At 40.7% G+C, this 22,840-nt stretch overlaps 1 protein-coding gene across 2 annotated transcripts in view; it reads left to right on the forward strand.

Annotated features, from left to right (window-relative positions):
* The window catches only part of VIP (vasoactive intestinal peptide), a 25,743-nt gene extending 3,636 nt beyond the window's left edge, over positions 1-22,107 (forward strand). For both annotated transcript variants that reach the window (XM_069954434.1, XM_069954435.1), the window contains exons 3-7: positions 6,166-6,306; positions 12,017-12,121; positions 13,352-13,483; positions 14,549-14,663; positions 20,122-22,107. In XM_069954434.1, the coding sequence (XP_069810535.1) occupies positions 6,166-6,306; positions 12,017-12,121; positions 13,352-13,483; positions 14,549-14,663; positions 20,122-20,130 (502 nt within the window). In that variant the 3' untranslated portion in view covers positions 20,131-22,107. The remainder of the gene's footprint in view (positions 1-6,165; positions 6,307-12,016; positions 12,122-13,351; positions 13,484-14,548; positions 14,664-20,121) is intronic.
* Positions 22,108-22,840: the final 733 nt, after the last annotated feature.

The following is a 22,840-nucleotide window of genomic DNA, read 5'->3' on the forward strand; positions in this document are numbered from 1 at the left end:
AGACTCAAAGACGTTCTTTGTACTTGGAATAAGTGCTGCCCGGGGGATCTAGGAGACATTCTGTAGGGTTATTTGATGGACTTCCAAAAAATTTTACACAATGCGCTCTGACATAATGAACGATATTACAATATCAATGGAAATCAATCAATATCAATGAAAATAAAGAACAGTGGATGACCAGATTCATTCATATTGGTAGAACCATCCCCTCTAGTGTCTCCTGTTGGTGCAGTCGGCTGGTTATTACCATTATCATTCTGTATATGTGATGACCGTATGTTCCATCTGGATTATACATGTGGAAGGGCCGTAACATTTTTACTATTTACAATGTAACATGACAGTAAATTGACAGTTCATTTAATAAGCTCGCAAATGCAAAATGACCTGTTACCCAGTAGAGACTATTCCCAGCAATAGAATGCAACCGCATGAGGACACCGCAATGCAGAAAAGGATTTGGTCCACTCAGACTTTTTACATTTTCATCGCTAGACGCTTTTGTTATCTCAAATAATATAGAGTAACGTTGGTGATATAGATTATAATCGATATCTCATATACTACAGTGGTGCATCATGCACAGGCTATTGTCCCTGTCCACAATGGGGCTCACACCCTGTTCACACTGACGGCCCATAAAGGGGTCGGTTCCTTGGTAAGCCAATAGGAGTGGTTTGGTTTCATATTTCACCAGTTATTTGTGATGAGGAGAATATGATATCCATAGACTTTGTATTGTTCTTGCTGCTAAAAGGATTGGAAACCTGATAGGCCCCAATATAAGTCTTAGAGATCGGCCAGGATTCCTCAGGCTCTGTACGTAGATGCCTCATTCCTATCATTATGGAAGCCTATGTGGATGTAAATGAAGCCTTAATAGAGTTCCAAACCTAGAACCCCAGTGCCAGCAATAACTAGTCGTGACTACTCAACCATTGGGCTGCCCATGTTATAATCTTGCTAGGTATATACTTGAAGTTGACATCAATACTCAGATGAACGAACATTGAGCAAGAAGTCATTGACTTCAGTGTTAGCTGGGGATATGCACGAGAAGAAGTGACATGACAGCTGCCTGCGCTATATATTATACCTGTGTGGAGAAACCCTAAGTGTTAAGCCCCATTACTAAATAGTAGCTCATTCCTATGAGATAAAAGTAATTCCTGGTGTATATCCAATGACACACTGCATAGGGGGTGTTGTCGGATTACGTCATGCAGGTTGCTTTAGGTGAAAAAGCCTTTAATAAGACATAAACTAGTGTAAACCTAAACTATTCTGTAGTTATATAGCAAAAAAATGTGCAAAAGTACTAATATAATATACTCATAAACTTACAAAATCTCGGGAGCCATGTACTGCAGAAGTGGCGCATGTGCAGTGACCGATCAGCCTGACCGAGGCTTCAATGTCTCAGTCCATAAATAAGAAATAACGTTTATTAAACACAGCACTCCGGTCCATGACCTTCACTCCGGTTCAATAAGCTTTTAAAAATTCTTCACCCAAGGCTGATTCTTTACACATTTTACAAAAATGCAATGAAAGTCGATAGTATGTCTCGCTAATTACTTGTCGGGAAACACATTGTATCCTCGATCCATCGTTCTATGAGAACGTGCAATAATATGTTGTCTAAATGAGTTAATTGCACACACAAGTTATATCTATCACGTGGCTCTATCACGTATAATTTGTCTTCTTCTGGATGAACACAGTAGGGTTTCTCTATCACGTATCATTTGCCTTCCTCTGGATCAACATAGTAAGGTTTCTCTATCACGTATCATTTGTCTTCTTCTGGATCAACACATTAGGGTTTCTCTATCACGTATCATTTGCCTTCCTCTGGATCAACATAGTAGGGTTTTTTTCTATCATGTATCATTTGGCTTCCTCTAAATAAACCAAATAGGGTTTCTCTATCATGTATCATTTGCCTTCCTCTAAATAAACACAGTAGGGTTTCTCTATCATGTATCATTTGTCTTCCTCTAAATAAACACAGTAGGGTTTTCCTATCACGTATCATTTGCCTTCCTCTGGATCAACACAGTAGGGTTTCTATAGGGTTTTCCTATCACATATCATTTGCCTTCCTCTGGATCAACACAGTAGGGTTTCCCTATCATATATCATTTGTCTTTTTCTGGATCAACACAGTAGGGTTTCTCTATTACGTAACATTTGCTTCCTCTGGATCAACACAGTAGGGTTTCCCTATCACATATCATTTGCTTCCTCTGGATCAACAGAGTAGGGTTTTTCTATCACATACCATTTGTCTTATTCCGGATCAACACAGTAGGGTTTCCCTATCATATATCGTTTGTCTTCTTCTGGATCAATCATGGGTCTCAAAACTGCGGCCCTCCAGCTGTTGCAATACTACATTTACCATCATGTCTGGACAGCCAAATCCAAAGCTTTAGCATGTCCGGGCATGATGGGAACTGTGGTTTTGCAACAGCTGGAAGGCCGCAGTTTGGAGACCCATGCTCTAAATAAACACAGTAGGGTTTCTCTATCACTTATCATTTGCTTCCTCTGGATCAACACAGTAAGGTTTCTCTATCACGTATCATTTGCCTTCCTCTGGATCAACACAGTAGGGTCTTGGACTTGATGGACTCTTGCCTTCTTTCAACCTCATTAACTATGTTACTTTGTATTTACACAATGTTGTTTTTACAAATTGCAACATGTTATCTTCTTCAGTAAATTAATATCAAAGTGGTGGAATTCTTAGAGGCTGAATGACACTAGACTCTTCTCGCCTTCAATAAACAACGGCAATGAAGATGTCTTGCATCTGCTAATATGTGGCTTATTGATTAGGTGATAACCTGTGACATGTGGACACAAAGTGAATGTTCAACAAGCCGGTCAGTGACTTATATCCTATAATCAATACTGGGAGCAGGAGATAAGTCATCACGATGGAGCTCTCTAGTGGTGGAATGGCTGCAACCCATCTGCCAGGACCGGGACTTGATTGAATAGAAGTGGTTTTGGAAAATCTTCATTGTAGGATACAGTCTCTTCTTTCGAAACAAGGGCGTTCTGATCTAATAGAGGGGTGTCCTTCATGCTTCAATTAGCTAGAGCAGAAAGTAGAGGAGCCACCATGTCCATGACCATATACCAGGGGTAGGGAACATTGGATCTCCAGCTGTTGCAAAACTACAACTCCCATCATGCCTGGACAGCCAAAGCTTTAGCTGACATGTTTGTATGGCGCTTGTATGTTCCCCCTGTGTTTGTGTGGGTTTTTCTCTGGGTTATCACCTACACCCCAAAAAAAGACTATGTTCACGCAATGGGATTTTGTGGCCGTCATTGGCGATGGCCGTCAAAAAGATGTCTGGTATTTGCCGAAAAATCATGATCATTATAGACGGATTTTAAAGGGAAATAACGGAAGTCTTTTTGGCACCTGTTGGCTATGACGGTAGTAGAATTTAGAAATTACTGTAGATTGTCAGTCCCAATGAGGACAGTGAGTAATGACAGCCTTTGTACAGAACTGTGGAATATGTAAAAATCTTTCATATCAACTGGTTTCAGAAAAATATTTAGGTTTGTAATTTACTTATATTTAAAAATTTCAAGTTTCCCATACTTATCAGCGGCTGTATGTCCTGCAGGAAGTGGTGTATTCTCTCCAGTCTGGCACAGTGCTCTCTGCTGCCACCTCTGTCCATGTCAGTATCTGTCCAGATTAGCAGCAAATCCCCATAGAAAACCTCTCCTGCTCTGGACAGTTCCAGACATGGACAGAGGTGGCAGCAGAGAGCACTGTGCCAGAATGGAAACAATACACCACTTCATGCAGGACATACAGCAGCTGATAAGTATGGAAAAACTTGAGATTTTTTAAATATAATTAAATTACAAATCTAAATATTTTTCTGAAACCAGTTGATTTGAAAGATTTTCATGGGAGTACCCCTTTTAACAGCAATGGCTGTTTTTGTAACATAATAATAGTTAAATAACTGCTGTTCAATAAAAATGGCAGCCATTTTGATGGTGTGAACATAGCCAAAGAATGTGATAAATGTTTTTGCTCCATACAGAACAAATGGAGTGTAAATGCACTTATTCTTTCTGGAGGACATTTCTTTTCCTTTGTCATACTCATCATCTGTCTCAGGAATAGGGAACCATCAGCCCTCCAGCTGTTGCAAAACTACAATTCCCATCATGCCCAGACAGCCAAAGCCTTAACTATCCATGCATGATGGGAATTGTAGTTGTGCAACAGCTGGGGGGCCGAAGGTTCCTTATACCTGCTCTCTCCTGTGGATTGGATTGTGGGATTACCCCTTTAGCCACCTCCTACCAGAGTGTCATTGTAACTGATAGAAGTCAGAAGGAGCTATATTGTATTGTTATTGGTAATATATATACAGGCAGAATTATTAATGATCTCAATATATCTCTTTTATATCCCGCTTCCCCCATCCATCCCCCCTTGTATATCCCCCTTCCCCCATCCATCCCCCTTGTATATCCCCCTTCCCTTCATCCATCCCCTCCTTGTATATCCCCCTTCCCTTCATCCATCCCCACCTTGTATATCCCCCTTCCCCCATCCATCCCCTCCTTGTATATCCCCCTTCCCTCCATCCATCCCCTCCTTGTATATCCCCCTTCCCCCATCCATCCCCTCCTTGTATATCCCCCTTCCCTCCATCCATCCCCTCCTTGTATATCCCCCTTCCCTCCATCCATCCCCTCCTTGTATATCCCCCTTCCCCCATCCATCCACTCCTTGTATATCCCCCTTCCCCCATCCATCCCCTCCTTGTATATCCCCCTTCCCTCCATCCATCCTCTCATTGTATATCCCCCTTCCCTGTATCCATCTCCTCCTTGTATACCCCCCTTCCCTGTATCCATCCCCTCCTTGTATATCCCCCTTCCCCCATCCATCCCCTTCTTGTATATCCCCCTTCCCCCATCCATCCCCTCCTTGTATATCCCCCTTCCCTCCATCCATCCCCACCTTGTATATCCCCCTTCCCTCCATCCATCCCCTCCTTGTATATCCCCCTTCCCCCATCCATCCCCTCCTTGTATATCCCCCTTCCCTCCATCCATCCCCTCCTTGTATATCCCCCTTCCATCCATCCCCACCTTGTATATCCCCCTTCCCTCCATCCATCCCCTCCTTGTATATCCCCCTTCCGCCATCCATCCCCTCCTTGTATATCCCCCTTCCCTCCATCCATCCCCTCCTTGTATATCCCCTTCCCTGTATCCATCCCCTCCTTCTATATCCCCCTTCCCTGTATCCGTCCCCTCCTTGTATATATCCCCCTTCCCTGTATCCATCCCCTCCTTCTATATCCCCCTTCCCTGTATCCATCCCCTCCTTCTATATCCCCCTTCCCTCCATCCATCCCCTCCTTGTATATCCCCCTTCCCTGTATCCATCCCCTCCTTGTATATCCCCCTTCCCTGTATCCATCTCCTCCTTCTATATCCCCCTTCCCTCCATCCATCCCCTCCTTCTATATCCCCCTTCCCTGTATCCATCCCCTCCTTCTATATCCCCCTTCCCTGTATCCATCCCCTCCTTCTATATCCCCCTTCCCTGTATCCATCCCCTCCTTCTATATCCCCCTTCCCTGTATCCATCCCCTCCTTCTATATCCCCCTTCCCTCCATCCATCCCCTCCTTGTATATCCCCCTTCCCTGTATCCCTCCCCTCCTTCTATATCCCCCTTCCCTGTATCCATCCCCTCCTTCTATATCCCCCTTCCCTGTATCCATCCCCTCCTTCTATATCCCCCTTCCCTGTATCCATCCCCTCCTTGTATATCCCCCTTCCCTCCATCCATCCCCTCCTTGTATATCCCCTTCCCTGTATCCATCCCCTCCTTCTATATCCCCCTTCCCTGTATCCATCCCCTCCTTCTATATCCCCCTTCCCTCCATCCATCCCCTCCTTGTATATCCCCCTTCCCTGTATCCCTCCCCTCCTTCTATATCCCCCTTCCCTGTATCCATCCCCTCCTTCTATATCCCCCTTCCCTGTATCCATCCCCTCCTTCTATATCCCCCTTCCCTGTATCCATCCCCTCCTTGGTTGTACTTGATGGACATGTGTCTTTTTTCATCCGTAGTGACTATGTAACTTATTTCAGGCTAGGAAACAGATTATCATTTGAGGGAGCGAATGAAGCCGATCAGACACAGGGGACAATAAAACAAGATACAGACATTCTGCAGAGCACTCTTCCAGAGAATGAGAAGTTTTTTCTGGACATGGCGCAAGGAGTTGGCAGGTATACATCTATCTCCGCTGTATCTTATGTCCAAGATCTTTGTTTTCTATGATTTATTTGTAGTAAACCATTGCAACCTCTATCAAGTGTTATCAAATCAACTGGTTCAACTGGTCAAAGTTATATAGATTTGAAATTTATTTCTAATCTCTAGTCTTCTAGTACTTATCAGCTGCCGGATGTCCTGCAGGAAGTGGTGTATTCTCCCCAGTCTGACACAATGCTCTCTGCTGCCACCTCAGTCCATGTCAAGAACTGTCCAAAGCAGCAGCAAATCCCCATAGAAAACCTCTCCTGCTCTGGACAGTTCCTGACATGGACAGAGGTGGCAGCAGAGAGCGCTCTGTCAGGCTGGAAAGAATACATTACTTCCTGCAGGACATACATCAGCTGACAAGTACTGGAAGACTGGAGATTTTTAAATAGAAGTAAATTACAAATCTGTATAACTTCCTGAAACCAGTTGATTTGAAAGAAAAAAATTTCACCAGAGTTCCCCTTTAAAGTGTTACTGTCATCATAGAAAACTTTTGACATGTCCTAGAGACTGATACCGAGACAAGACCGCGTGCAGCACGTATGCTCCCTACTCAGACTTCATAGACTTGAATTATGAGCCCGATTGATCACATGATACAGAGTTGAGAGAGGACCACGGTTAGCGCAGTCTTCTCCCAGCTCGTTCTCCCAATTGGTATTGATCCGATCCAAACTTTTGACACTTATGATTTCTCTATGACATGTCAAAAAATTTTTAATGGCGACAGTGAGAGTTTAAAGCACAGATGGGGAACCTTCGGCCATCCAGCTGTTGCAAAACTACAATTCCCATCATGCCTGGACAGCCAAAGCCTCCCCATCCCTGGTTTAAAGTATAATGGGAGTTTACGCACCTGTGAAATAATTGGAAGTGTTTCTCCAGTGTCACCTCCCGCCCCTTCTTTAATGATTGGTGTGAAAAGACGCTGGGTGCTATAGTTACAAAGGCAAGTTCTGTGCATGTGTCCTGTTCATCAGGAAAGGGCTTGTGCACAGAACTCGCTGGGTGTCAAAACTGGTTTTAACACATGATACAAGTTAAAAAAAGGATTTTACATTAAAAAATCATGTGGTCAAAACCTGCACCGCAAACCCAAGCCAATTCCCGGTAAAACGCAGGCAGTTGTTCTGTGCAATAATTGTGCGTTATTCTAATAGGAAGCCTCTGAATTATATCTGATGTGCTTGGTGGGTTGTTGTTATGGGTCACTGCTCTTCTGCTAGAAACATCTGCGTTTATTGTGTATTATTGTGTATTAGGATCTTTTGCATGTCACCAGGGCATTCAAGTTACAATAGAGACTGATGGATGTTGGTTTAAGGGGTTCCTTAAAGGGGAACTATCAGCAGGTGAGACCAATCTAACCTGCTAATATGTCCCTATTGCACAGGAGACGCTGAGGAGGAAGGTGTATCTCTTATAGCGTGTCCCTTATAATATGTCTCTTATAGTAGGTCTCTTATAGCGTGTCTCTAATAGTGTGTCTCTTATAGTGTGTCTCTTATAGTGTGTCACTTATAGTGTGTCTCTTATAGTATGTCTCTTATAGTGTGTCTCTTATAGTGTGTCTCTTATAGTGTGTCTCTTATAGTGCGTCTCTTATAGTGCGTCTCTTATAGCATGTCTCTTATAGCGTGTCTCTTATAGTATGTCTCTTATAGTGTGTCTCTTATAGTGCGTCTCTTATAGCGTGTCACTTATAGTATGTCTCTTATAGTATGTCTCTTATAGTATGTCACTTATAGTATGTCTCTTTTAGTATGTCTCTTATAGTGTGTCTCTTATAGTGCGTCTCTTATAGCGTGTCCCTTATAATATGTCTCTTATAGTAGGTCTCTTATAGCGTGTCTCTAATAGCATGTCTCTTATAGTATGTCTCTTATAGCGTGTCTCTAATAGTGTGTCTCTTATAGTGTGTCTCTTATAGCGTGTCCCTTATAGTGTGTCTCTTATAGCGTGTCTCTAATAGTGTGTCTCTTATAGCGTGTCCCTTATAGTGTGTCTCTTATAGTGTGTCCCTTATAGTATGTCTCTTATAGTATGTCTCTTATAGTATGTCACTTATAGTTTGTTCCTTATAGTATGTCTCTTATAGTGTGTCTCTTATAGTGTGTCACTTATAGTATGTCTCTTATAGTATGTCACTTATAGTTTGTTCCTTATAGTATGTCACTTATAGTGTGTCTCTTATAGTGTGTCTCTTATAGTATGTCACTTATAGTGTGTCTCTTATAGTGTGTCTCTTATAGTATGTCACTTATAGTATGTCACTTATAGTTTGTTCCTTATAGTATGTCACTTATAGTGTGTCTCTTATAGTATGTCACTTATAGTTTGTTCCTTATAGTATGTCACTTATAGTGTGTCTCTTATAGTATGTCACTTATAGTGTGTCTCTTATAGTATGTCACTTATAGTTTGTTCCTTATAGTATGTCTCTTATAGTGTGTCACTTATAGTGTGTCCCTTATAGTATGTCTCTTATAGTATGTCTCTTATAGTATGTCACTTATAGTTTGTTCCTTATAGTATGTCCCTTATAGTATGTCTCTTATAGTGTGTCACTTATAGTTTGTTCCTTATAGTATGTGTCTCTTATAGTATGTCACTTATAGTTTGTTCCTTATAGTATGTGTCTCTTATAGTGTGTCCCTTATAGCGTGTCCCTTATAGTATGTCTCTTATAGTGTGTCTCTTATAGTGTGTCACTTATAGTATGTCACTTATAGTTTGTTCCTTATAGTATGTCTCTTATAGTGTGTCTCTTATAGTGTGTCTCTTATAGTATGTCACTTATAGTTTGTTCCTTATAGTATGTCTCTTATAGTGTGTCACTTATAGTGTGTCCCTTATAGTATGTCTCTTATAGTATGTCTCTTATAGTTTGTTCCTTATAGTATGTCTCTTATAGTGTGTCTCTTATAGTATGTCTCTTATAGTGTCTCTTATAGTATGTCTCTTATAGTGTGTCACTTATAGTGTGTCCCTTATAGTATGTCTCTTATAGTATGTCTCTTATAGTTTGTTCCTTATAGTATGTGTCTCTTATAGTGCGTCTCTTATAGTGTGTCACTTATAGTATGTCACTTATAGTATGTCACTTATAGTTTGTCCCTTATAGTGTGTCTCTTACCTTCCTCCTCGACGCTGTTCCAGTGCAGTTAGTAGTTTCCTCCATGGTCCAGTAAGACTGTTAGGAGCACGGCCCGCCCCCATAGTGCCGATCCGTCCCAGGCTGGCCGGTGCCTTTTTAATGAGAATGAATGGAGCGAGCTGGCCCAGGGTGGACCACATGGGTGCTTAGGGGGGCGGGGCAATGCTCCTAATGGTCTCACCACCAGACTAACTGCACAGGAACGTTGCTGAGGATGAAGGTAAGAGACACACTATAAGACACATACTATAAGACACATCCCTTCCTCCTCAGCATCTCCTGTGCAATATCAGCAGGTTAGATTCATCTAACCTGCTGATACTTCCTCTTTTTAAAAACAAAGGGGGACATGTATCAAGGTTGGTGTACTCGTACGCCAGTCTTAAATGAAGCCCCGCCCCCTTCTCCCCCAGGGCCGTCCCTGAGCAAGCATTGCACAAAGGTCGGAGCGGGAGGTGGCAACGCCTCTTCCCCGCCTTGCCACGTGCCCACTCACCCATCAGGTGAGTGGGGGATTCGGCTGGCGTTAGCCTGCTCCTTTGCCGTGGTGTACGCCAGGGGCGCATGTTAGTAATTGTCCCCCAAAAAGTTTTGCAGGGTTTTATCCTGGCAAAAAGGTTAAAAATCACTGACTTATTTCTAACCTTTCCTTGTATTTATATTAAACGTAATTAGTAATATCAGATATCCACAGTTTTGAATTGTGTTCAGTTAATGCTTTCTCAGAGGGTATGATGAATATAGCCATAAACTTAGAAACCTACTGTGGTGAGGATGGAGATTGGTGGGAGTTGAGAATTTAAAGGGGTTATCCGAAGAGCAAAAAAGGTCCTACCTCTTCTGCTCTCCGTCACTCTGTCTTTAATGATAACTGCCGAGATGGGGGAGGGGGAGGCGGGGTGAAGCCACGCCTTCATGCAATGTCTAATAGCCGCCCAATGTTGTCGCAACATTGGTAATATCAGGCAACTATTGTTCATTGCCCACAACATGCTCCTTCCCCAATCTTGTCTGTGGAAGTTATGAGCGAGGACTCTCTGAGAAGAGGTAGGACCTTTTCTGCTCTCCGGATAACCCCGGATGTGGATGGGTTATTTCCGTACCTTGCCGTAAGACTCTACATCCCTTCACGCTTAACACCTTGTCATGGGAGATGTTAAGGGACCGTATTGTGCAGTGCCATGTTGTACAGTGCTGTAGAGTAATCCTGCAAACGTCCTGTTCTCCTGGGAGATGACTAACAAATGGCGGCAGAATTCCTGCTCCAATGGCTGCGTTTAGAGTCGGGAGTGATCACAGCATGGTCTAAGGGGGTCTCCAGGAGAACCCTGTGCAGGAATCCTTAAGGAGGGCTGCATGGTTATCTGGGGCATTAGAAAGGACCCCATTAGAAAGGGCACACTTACAATTGGTGCCATCTTACGGCTGTCTGTTTGAGTCTTTGAGTCTTTTTGAGTACAAATAAATTCTGCAAATAGCATATTATTGTTAGAATACGGACATTATTTGGACCCATCCAAAAAAGGTGTCTGTAAAACGGACCCCAAAAAAACATAGTGGGATCATAATAAAAAAACAAAAAGATACAGAAAACAGTCTTTTTCCTGTATTCATATCATAAAATTTTATAAATTACACAATAATTTAAACGTATCAGCAAACAATGCAATGGCAATGGGAAATAAAAGAGTTATGACTCCTGAAATGCAGAGACAAAAACAACAACAAAAAACAACAAAAAAAGTCATGGTCCAACACCACCCCCAATCCTCCGGCTCCATTCGGTGGGTCTTTTCAACCCAGGCCTAGTTTGGGGCTGTCCTTCTCTCCTGGAGTGGGTATTTGGGTGAAAAACTTTTATTCCGGGAGTTTGGTGAAACAGGGTGTCAAAGAGGCGGGGACAAGAGAATACGTGCCCTAGGCCTCACAAAGATAAAGGTCCATCCTTGGGGGCATGCTAAAAAAGAAAGTTTTCCACCTGAATACCTGCACCAGGAGAGAAGGACAGCTCGGGACCAGGCATGGACTGAAAAGAACCAAATGGTGCCAAAGGTTTTGGGGCAGTGTCTAATCATCAGATTTGCTTTAAGACCCAATCAGGTCCAATCATGAAGGGGTTAATAACAGAGCTTGTATTTAGGTTCGTAATTGAAATTAGAAGAAAAAAATATTATGGTAAATGGCCAGAAGGAGAGTATTGGCTAGCTATCAGAGTCTCTCTCATCAGGTGAGCTTACAAATGGGAGAAGAGCTCAATACATCAAGAGAAGCTAAAGCAATATCCTATAGATATTAGAGGATGCTGAAATCCAACGGCCCAATCCGTCCGTTCCTTGATGGTAGGGAGGCCCCAATATCGAGTAGATGGTCAGCTGCTCCTGGGGGAATCTGCAGCTTTGGCCGATCACAATGGAACGTGTTTACATTAGATTTATTTAGTTGTTTATTTTAAAGATGAAAAAATATTGTGTTTTGTGGAAATGACATATTTCAATGTTTCTTCTATATTACGGCAGAACATCACGACATGCCGACGGACTTTTCACTAGTGGATATAGCAAGCTCTTGGGTCAACTGTCTGCGAGAAGATACTTAGAATCTCTAATTGGCAAAAGAGTCAGGTGAGATGTAATGATCAATCTATTATATCGCTATAACATATACAAATGTATGAACCAATTTACAGTTTATAAATGTGTTTCTAAGGCAGGGTTCACACTACGTTTTTTTTTTTCATCCATTTTTGCAAATAAACAGATGAAAAACATGTGTGTGCATCCATTTCGATAACATTTTCCATTGATTTCCATTATAGAAAAAAGGATCAAAACACATCTGTTTTTTAACGTACACAAAAAAGTCAGCTACCTTTTTGTGTATATTTTGTGATCTATTTTTCTATAATGAAAGTCAATGGAAAAATGGATCAAAACGGATGCACACAAATGTATCCCTTTTTCCATCCGTTTTTGCAATAACGAAAAAAACGTAGTGTGAACCCAGCCTAAGATGGAAGATAGCGACATTCTGAAAAGTAACCATTAGAAATAAAAACAGGAAGTTGTTGTTTTTTTTTTTTCTGTAAAGACAATAATGGAGTCACAAACTGGGTACACTTGTATATTGATTATCCTGCTTGGTACAAACACTATATATATATATATATATATATATATATATGCTATACATACCCAATTGACATAGGGAATTTAGACTCCCTGTATGTACATAACAGATAACGTTATTTACATGCTAATTTTTGTCACGGATACATAAAGAACCATTTAAACCAATGTAACATTAAGCAGCAACATAACGCAATAAAAACAATAGGGGTTGAATCTCAAGTGTCTCTTGATACCAAACTAGACTCATTTCCTCTTCACATTAGCACCGTGACTCCTGTGATGAAGGGACCCGTGAAGGATTGATGGATATATTTTCAAAAAGATCCTCATGGATCCCATTACCATCAGACCACAAGGTTTCTGTTGGCTTTCTAGTCTTTTGAAGGAAATAAAGAAGCTATAAACTACAGATGTCATCAGAAATGCTAAAAAAAAAAAAAACTGGACGGAATAGATTATTCTAAAAAATTTTAGTAACACTTTTCACCATTTAACTATTTTTATTTTGTTTTATTTTAACCGAAAATTGTTAGTAAAAACATTTGTCCGGTCGGCCATGAAGAATTATCAAACAAATAAATGGACTAGTAGTAAAGAGGAAACATTTGTAAAAATTAATATGTAAAGAATTGTTTGTTACTTTGCGCTAGTAATGCAGCTGAGACTCGTATTGATCGATTATAAATTTTTGACTTTTTTTCCCCCTTTTTTTTCCTCTATCAGTAATAATGTGGTGGAAGATCCAGTCCCTGTAAAGCGTCACTCCGATGCCGTCTTCACTGATAACTACAGTCGGTTTAGGAAGCAGATGGCAGTAAAGAAGTACTTAAACTCAGTCCTCACTGGGAAGAGAAGGTATTGATGGCGAAGCCGAAGGACTTTAATTAAAATCCCACTAACTCTGAGAATGGCAGGGGGACAGATCCATCTACTTAGTCATGATTATCATTATCTCCAGGGATTAATTTGGATACTTTGCAGACAAGTGAAATGATTGCTATGTGCCGCATCTAATGAAACAATCCATACAAAGGACCCTTTATATATTGTATTATTGGCTTTCAGCAGTACAAGGAGGAGGCTAGCATTGTGTAAGATTTTATATCCTCCTACTGTGCATAGCCTTTTACTTCTTAACACATTTTGCATCCACATTTCTATGTATCTTGTGGCTTGCTATGGGCAATTGCATAGGAGACTGATAATGTATAATTGTACACAAGAAGAAAAAGCAACGGCACAGCGTCTGTCACTGGTGGAGATAACAGGCTAACGTGCAAGATTTCCATGAGCGGGCAGATGAATACAGTGGTGCTCAGCAAATATGAGTCCATTTGTTATACCATCAAGGAAGGAGGATGCGGCACTGACCAGTATTCAATGCAAATTTCTTTATTCCACAATGTGCAGTTACATCTTAGCTGCGGTATGCATGAGAAGACGCCAGGTCTGGAGAAGCACATACCAGCGCGAAACAGCTGTACTCACCTAATTGCATGCTGGCGTCTTCTCGTGCATACCACAGCCAAGATGTAACGGCACGTTGTAAAATTAAAGAAATTTGCACTGAATAGTGGTAAGTGCCGCATCCTTTTTCATTGATTGTAATCTATAAGTATACAAAAATATAGTCCACAAAATGGGGGGGGGGGGGGGGGGTAGATAAATAAATAAAAAATAAATAAATAAATATGCATATATGAGCCTATAGCTTATTTATTTAAAAAGAATTCAATTTATTGTCAGATGTCACCAAACATGATGCTGTCTGTCTTCTAATACAAATGTCTAAGTGGGTGGAGTAAATGTACTGCTTCAATGGGATGAGTTTTCTCCACCTGGATAGGAGAACTTGGTCTCTGTTGTACAAACAGCTGGGAGCTTTCATATAAAGGCAAATTACTTTCTATTTTTTTCAAGTCAAGAGGATATCAATCCTTCAAGCCTTCGAGAAGATGCAGATCTAAGTCAAGCTCCATATTCTGAAAATTATGATGATGCCACCATCGATGAGTTGCTCAGCCACCTACCACTGGTATGTCATTGATTGTTAACAAGATTTCTCTACATAGACACTTTTCACCATAGCTTCGTATCTACCACGGGGTTTCATTGAAGGCTATGGCTTGTCTAATGGTTGTGTAATATATATAATGTGTAAAATATATAATATATATAATACAAGTCTAACAAATAGAGATGAGCAAATAGTGAAATATTCGAAAATTCGGAATTCAATTCGAATAGCCCCTGATATTCGACTACTTGATCGAATATTGAATCCCATTATAGTCTATGGGAGAAAAATACTCGGGATTTGGAAATCAATATTCGACCACTTGGAGGTCACCAAGTCTACAATGACACCAGAGGAAATTATGCCAAAACCTCTGGTATGCATCTGGGACAGCAGGGGAAGCATGCCTGGCTGCATCTAACACACCTTAGTCGCAGTATTACACCACTATCACAGCCTGTCTACAATACACTCCAAGCACAATCTAACCGCTATGTATAATGGAAAAAATACTTGGAAACCTTCTTTCCTCTACATTAGCGTAGACAGAAAGCCAAATATTAAGCAAAAGAAACTTTATCATGCACCCCTTTAAATCATGTTGCCCATGACAACCACAGATGGCATAGACAAGGGGGAAATTAAACAGCACCCACCACTAACTGTCATTGTGTATGTATGTGTGTGTGTGTGATGTAGTGAACCCTCCAAAAATTATTTCAGATTTCTTATAGGACACACAGTGCGCAAATGAGAAGTAGCAAGATAATAGCTTTTATGGCAAACTCACAGTATGCAGCTGTATACTCTATCTCTACAGTAAATACACTACAGCCTATTGCTCACACTTCACTGCCTGCCTGTCTGAACACACGGTCTCACAACAACTTCTAAATCTCTGTTTTCTATACTTTTAGCCCTAACAAGGGCTTTTGGGGGTCCCTTCCTTCCTAACTTCCCCTAAAAGCTAACTGTCCCTGGTTCACAGTCTGTCCCTCTCTAGCTCCAACCAGCAAGTAAAACGAATCTGAAATCCACAATTCTAATACTCAGGAGGTCACATGGTTTAGCCAGCCAATCATAGCTAAAGTCCTGTCTATTCCTAGTGCCTGTCCCTCCCCCTGCATGTTTATTGGGTGAAAAAAGCGCCAGGCGGGATGGGAGGACCAAACAAATTTTTACTGCGATTTCAATCGAATATTCAAAACATAGGAGCCACAGGCTGAAATGGAGATCATTGGGAGGGGTATGGAGGTTTGACCTCCATCTCTTACCTGTCCCCTATCCTGTGTTTTTCCAGGAATATCCCTTTAAGCTTTAGTTGCTGATTTGCTTTGCTTGCTGAGCTCTAGCTAGTGCTCAAGAACTTTTAATGACGTCATCACAGCTTTTAGCTGCTTAGAAGTCTGTAGTTTTTTCCATGTTTTTTCCATTGTACAAAATAGAAGAACAATACTTCATTCACTGGTTGGGAGAAGAAGAGTGGCCCAAAGAGGACACAGACCCATCTGGCATTTGCCAGAACTGCCAGATGGCCAGTCCAACCCTGCTATAAACAGTTATTTTTTGTAGAATATTGTAAGAATGCTCGGCTTTAAAGTGAATGTACCATTAGGTTCATTCCTTTTATTTTAACATGAACTGATCAGGTGCTCAGTGCCGTTCTTTTTTCACGCAACGGCTAGGCTCGGAGTACTGGGGGCAGGCCCGCCACCCTTCAGTGTGACGAAATCCCTTAGTGACGCGGCTGCATTAGACTCAATAGAGCCATATCACAGAGGAGAGGGGATATGGTCACACTGGGGGGTGGCAGCCCAGCCCCCAGTGCACAGAGCCAGGCCGGTGCCGGTGTACCTGATTTGGGGTTTCCCTCCCAGGATAGAAGAATTTGGTATTTGTTTCTTCAATATTCTTTTAGTAAACAATTCTCCGTGTTTACTAACATTGCACGGACACTGGAGAGGTGATGGCAAGGGACAGGCTAGGGCAAACTTCCTTTTTCTGAGGGCACCGCATGGTGTGACTTTTTGATATGTCTGTCCTTGTTTTAAGGTGACAAAGCAGCTCGATCAATCGCTCTGAACTCCAATAACCTTGTCCATGGACAAATATGTTCTGTCCTTTACCATTTAAAGGGTATTTGTTATATATACTGTATCACACATCAAATGTTCATAAGTCGGGGTCTGAATGCTTAGACCCCGGCCAATCACGAGAACTAGCTGGGAGAAGTCTACATTTGGCCCAGTCTCCCCCAATTCAGTGTCATGTGACCAGCATGGACTCCTAATGTAGACACAGCTCAACATACCAGCTGGGAGACATCTGAGTCAGCTGAATGTTAAGAACATCCCAAACGAATATAGAACAGAGGAAAAAGGATTCATGAAGCTCGCTGAAACTCCAATCTTGACCTCTTTATTTATTGCTAAAACAGGACACACGACTGTACACCAACGTGTTTCCCTGCCCTTAACCCCTTGCCTCTTCAGCCTGTTTTGGCCTTAAAGGGGTAGTGCGGTGCTAAACATTTATTCACAAAATAACACACATTACAAAGTTACACAACTTTGTAATGTATGTTATGTATGCGAATGGCCCCCTTCCCCGTGTTCCCCCCCAGCCATGCTAGACCCGAAAGTCTAGTGCATTATACTCACCGCATCTCGTGCCGACTCCGGCCGCCATCTTGGGACAATGACGTCATTTTCAGGAGGCATAACTGTGCTCAGCCAATCCCGGCTGAGCAGCTGATGACGCGGCAGAGAGGGGCCGGCATGGGGGACGGCTGGAGCGGTCCGGCTGGCCTCCCAAAGATGACATCATTTTCACAAGATGGCGGCCAGAGTCGACACAAATGCGGTAAGTATAATGCACCACACTTCCAGGTCTGGCGTGGGTGGGGGGGGGACATGGGAAGGGGGCCATTCACATACATAACACACATTACAAAGTTGTATAACTTTGTAATGTGTGTTACTTTGTGAATTAAAGTTTAGCGCCGCACCACCCCTTTAATGCCCAGGGCGTATATTTTAAATCTGACCTGTCTCTCTTTATGTAGTGATAACTCTGCGATGCTTTTAACTATCGCCGTTATTCCTTTTACTTACTATACCATATTATTTAAAAGATAGGGCTGTGGTGGTCTTGAGGACTAAAGAATCTCCTATTCCTTTTACTTGTTAGGATGGTAGCAGGCTACGATATTTCACATCGATTTTTCACATTTTCAGCAAAATTTAATTTTTTAGGGATAAGTTCAGTTCTGAAGTGGATTTGTGGGGTCTGTATGTTAGTTACCCCCATAAATCTCTCCACTGTAAAAACGGCACCCCTCAAAGTATTCAAAGTAGCATTTCATAAGTTTTTTAACCCTTTAGGTGTTGCACAGAAATTTGAGTTGGAAATTTTAAAATGTTCATTGTTTTGGCAGATATTCTATTTTAATCCATTGTTTTCATTTAACACAGCAAATACTAACTGAGAAATACCACTCACTATTGACTCCCCTTATTCCAATGTTTCTAGAAATCCCCCATGTGCGGCCACAGTGCGTCACCTGACGCATTATATCATGTCACAGAGGCCTTGGGGGTACCAAAATATTTGTGTAAGACAAGTTGACGTTTCCATCGGTACCATTCTGGGGACAAGTGAAACCCTGTTTTATTTTTATTACATTTTTTTATGAGGTGGTACAAATAAAAAACACAATTTAGCAGCTGTTTTTTATCATTTTCTTGTACGCCGTTTACTATACGTTACATATGAGATGTTATTGTTATCCGTCAGGTCGGTGCGATTACAGTGATATATATACATATATATATATATATATATATATATATATATATATATATATAGTGTTAGATAGCTTTTGTTATAGTTTATGACATTTATACTATAAAAACTATTTGCGTCTTGCATAGTGTAAGAGCAGTAATATTTTTTATTTTTTCGTCAATGGAGTTATGTGAGGGATTTTTTTTGCGGCATAAGCTGACGTTTTTAGCAGTACACCTTTTGGGTGCATATGACGTTTTGAAAGCTTTTTTCTATATTTTTGGGGAGCGGGATTTACAAAAAAAAAGTCATTTTGTTGCGTTTTTTATTAATATTTTTTAATAATAATTTTAATGTAACAGGTTAATAGATGGGGTCATTATGGACGCAGTGATACCAAACGTGTATTTCATTTATAGGGGATTGTTTATAAACATAAAATAATCTATTTATTTATATTTATTTATTTAATTTATTTAATTTAGTTATGTATTTATTTATGTATTTGTTTGTGTTTTTTAACTTTTGCAGGTACATATATCATACATTACAGCACATGATCTGTGCTGTAATTAATTAAATAGTGAATGAGCTGTCAGCATTACACTGACCGCTCATTCAAACGATCAGACCCCTGCCTCAGTGCAAGGGCCTGATCGTTATAACCATAGCAGCCGAGACGCATTGGGCAGCGTCTGGGTTGCTAGGGTTACCCCCTGGAGCCGTGTGATCACTCGTGCGACTCTGGGGGGGGGGTGAATGGGGGGAAGGTCGGAGGGAGTGTATCTCCCTCCGGATTCCCCATAGACACTGCGGTCCCAGGAGCGTCATGTTGCAGGAACAAGGGGTTAAAGGGGTTAATATGTTGTTGCCCATGGTAAGACTAACAATTCATTCATACTTATTATTATCTATTCAGTCTTCTTTCTCCAGTTCTCAGCTGCTGCTTTCTGCTGAAGACACAAAAATCTGTGTGTGAGCTTTTCTTTCTGTCTCCCCCCTCTTCCCCCTTCCCTTCTAAGATGATGTAAACAAAACCCTGGCAGGCTTTATCTGCAAAATTCTATCTTCTTAGCAATGCTGGGAGGGTTAATCATAGTGAGTTTATTAGCAATGTGACCTCAGAATAACCCTTCCAGCATTACATAGAAACTACAGCGTTGCAGATAAAGCCTGCCAGGGACTATATGAGCTGTCTCAGAAGAGAGGGGGAGACAGAGAGAAAAGCTCACAAACAGATTTTTGTGTCTTCATCAGAAAGCAGCAGCTGAGAACTGGGGGAAGGAGACTGAATAGATAATAACAAGTATGGAAGGAATTGTTAGTCTCACCATGGGCAACGACATATCAAAAGTTATGTATGAAGGGAATACCCCTTTAATCATGCCATACCTGTTTTACCAACAAATAAAGACGTCAATGTTGGAGTTTTACCGAGCTGCTGAATCCTTCTTCATGTTGGACTCCTAATCTTTAGGATCATCCTGGCCTCATAGACACAGAACAGGGAGATTTCCTTCCCACTTGTTCTCGTGATCGTTCTGGGTCTGAACACCTAGATCTTGACCAATAAAATATTTTCAAATAAAAATGTCTTTCTATGACTATAATAATGTATTCATCTGCCATTCGTATTATATGGATGATATGTGATTGCTAAAAATACTTCTTTTTTTCCCCTCCTTTTTAGAACCTTTGAGGAACGCACTCCGTTGTTTAATCGACAGAACAAGTTTACTATATTTTTGAGTTCGACATAGTATTTCAAAGAGATTACTTCTGTATTCAAACCAAAACCAATGTTGTGAGGTGAAAATTGTGGCAAATCTGTTTCTTATATTTACAAATGGATGTTTACACTGTAAATATTACTTTAGAGATCTCTACCTAAAGCTGTACATAGAGATGCAATACTCATGAAAAGCCTGTGATTTCATATGCTTCAAAGTCTTTATTTCAATAAATGCATTTGAAAGATGAACACAGAGAATAAGGAAAGTCTCCAACTTTGTAGGATGAACTCATTCTGGGCGCCTTATATACAAGCATCGAATTGGCCTCATAAAGAAGGCTGAAGGCTGAGGGAGGCCACGTGTAGCCTTGGGAAGACATCCCGCATCACTCCGCACCCATAGCAGCCAATCAGAGCTCAGTGATGATGCTCTCAATTGCACCGTAAAAATACATTACAAACTGGGTCCTATGGTCCTGGGTTCACACTACGTTTTTTTATTTAATCCGTTTCTGCCAAAAAAAGATTCATTTGTGCGCATCCGTTTTGATCCGTTTTGCCCATCGACTTCCGTTAAAAAGAAAAAGGATCAAAATGCATTGTTTTTTTTAACGTACACAAAAACAAAGTAGACCACGTTTTGTGTACGTTTAAAAAAAAATAAAAAATATGCGTTTTGATCTGTTTTTACTATAATGGAAGTCAAAGGAAAAACGGATCAAAACGGATGCACACAAATGCATCCGTTTTGCCATCCTTCTTTTTTTTTTTTTTTTATGGATGAAAAAAACTGATTGCGGACCCACATTACGTTTGTGCAATCCATTTTTTTGCAAAAACGGATAAAAAAACTAATGGAAAAACTTATACATTTGTGTGCATCAGTTTTGATCCGTTTTTCCATTGACTTCTATTATAAAACAAACAAAAAAAAAAACGACTAAAACAGATCCGTTTTTTTTTTAATGGACACAAAAATGAGGTTGACTACGTTTTTGTGTACTTTAAAGAAAATTGATCCATTTTGTTCCTTTTTTTATAATGGAAGTCAATGGAAAAACGGATGCACACAAATGCATTGGTTTTTTCATCCGTTTTTTTTAAAGGGATGAAAAAAACGTAGTGTGAACCCACACTACGTTTGTGCAATTCATTCTTTTCCAAAAACGGATGAAAAAACTGATGGACAAACGTATACATTTGTGTGCATCAGTTTTGATCCGTTTTTTTCATTGACTTCTATTATAAAAAAAAAAAAAAAGACAAAAAAATTAGGTTGACTATGTTTTTGTGTTTAGCCGTTTTGTTCCTTTTTTTATGGAAGTCAATGGAAAGATGGATGCACACAAATGAATACGTTTTTCCATCCGTTTTTTTTTTACAAAGACAGATGAAAAAAAACGGGTTGCAAAAACATAGTGTGAGCCCAGCCTAACCCTCGAATAGTCTTGAGACTTGAGGCCCAGTCTGTTTTGTGTAGACTTTTATATTCACATATTGAACCATATTGGATTTTAACGACAGTATAATTCTCGTACTCCGAGGACAATGAAGTCTATTTTCCCAAATACGTACACCGAACGCGCGGCCCATATAAATCATACAACTTTTCATGATTTGTATTTAACCTTTATTTTTCTTAAAGATTTTGATAATTTTGATCCGATATAAAGGCTGAATGTAGTGTATCTGTCATTTTAATGTTATACTGTAAAATGCTGAGGACGTTAAACGGTTAAGACGAAGCCTGAAGGAAGATAGACGGGAGAGATTTGTTTAATGTAAAAAATTATCTACAGCATAAATATTCAGAAATGAAGCTGAGTATATCTTTGCTGATGACAGCATTACTTATATATAAAGTGGATACTGGGAAATTATAATATTTTTTCAAAATGAATGTAACTTATGAAATATGCAGATAATAAAGAGATTTTATCATCACTGCAAATTCCAATGGTCTTGCATATGGATTGTGTCATTCTGTCTTTTTAAGATGAGACCAGGCTTATAGCTCCCGATACCTGCACTTTATATATAACTCAGTATATGCAGTTATAAGCTGACACTGATATAGCTAGTATGTTAAAACCATTAAAGGGAATATTATGTTGTTATAATGACACCTGATACGGTAAGAAACAAATTGTAATGGCTAGAGGAATGGTGGGGTGCTTGTCATGTATAGTGACTTGTACCTCCAAAATAGTGCAAGTGATATGGAAGCGCCTCCAGAGTGCTGTCGTATTGAATGTCTGTTCAGAATTATATAGTAAAACAATTATAGTGAGTACTGAGAATCAAACACCCTCACATACTGATGGTTAAAGGGGAACTTATACGAACTTATACGAACCTGCTGATCGCCCCCCAATAGCGCCGGGGATGCTGAGGAGGAAGGTATGTCTCTTACCTTCCTGCTTTGCACTGGTCCCACGGTGTTAATTGGGGTAAACTCAGGTCTGGAGCACCCTTAGGAGCACTGCTGCATCATCTGGCCCGCCTCTTCCATTGATTATGGCCGGATGATGCATCAGTGCTCCTAACAGTGCTCCGAAGTGGAGTTTACCCCAATAAACAGTGCAGGACCAGCGCCGAGGAGGAAGATAAGACACATACGTTCTTCCTCAGCGTCCCTGGAGATTCGTATAACTTGCTGATAGTTCTCCTTTAAGGT

This window comes from Dendropsophus ebraccatus, chromosome 15 (genome assembly GCF_027789765.1).
Source record: "Dendropsophus ebraccatus isolate aDenEbr1 chromosome 15, aDenEbr1.pat, whole genome shotgun sequence".
In the NCBI taxonomy this organism is placed as follows: Eukaryota; Metazoa; Chordata; class Amphibia; order Anura; family Hylidae; genus Dendropsophus; species Dendropsophus ebraccatus.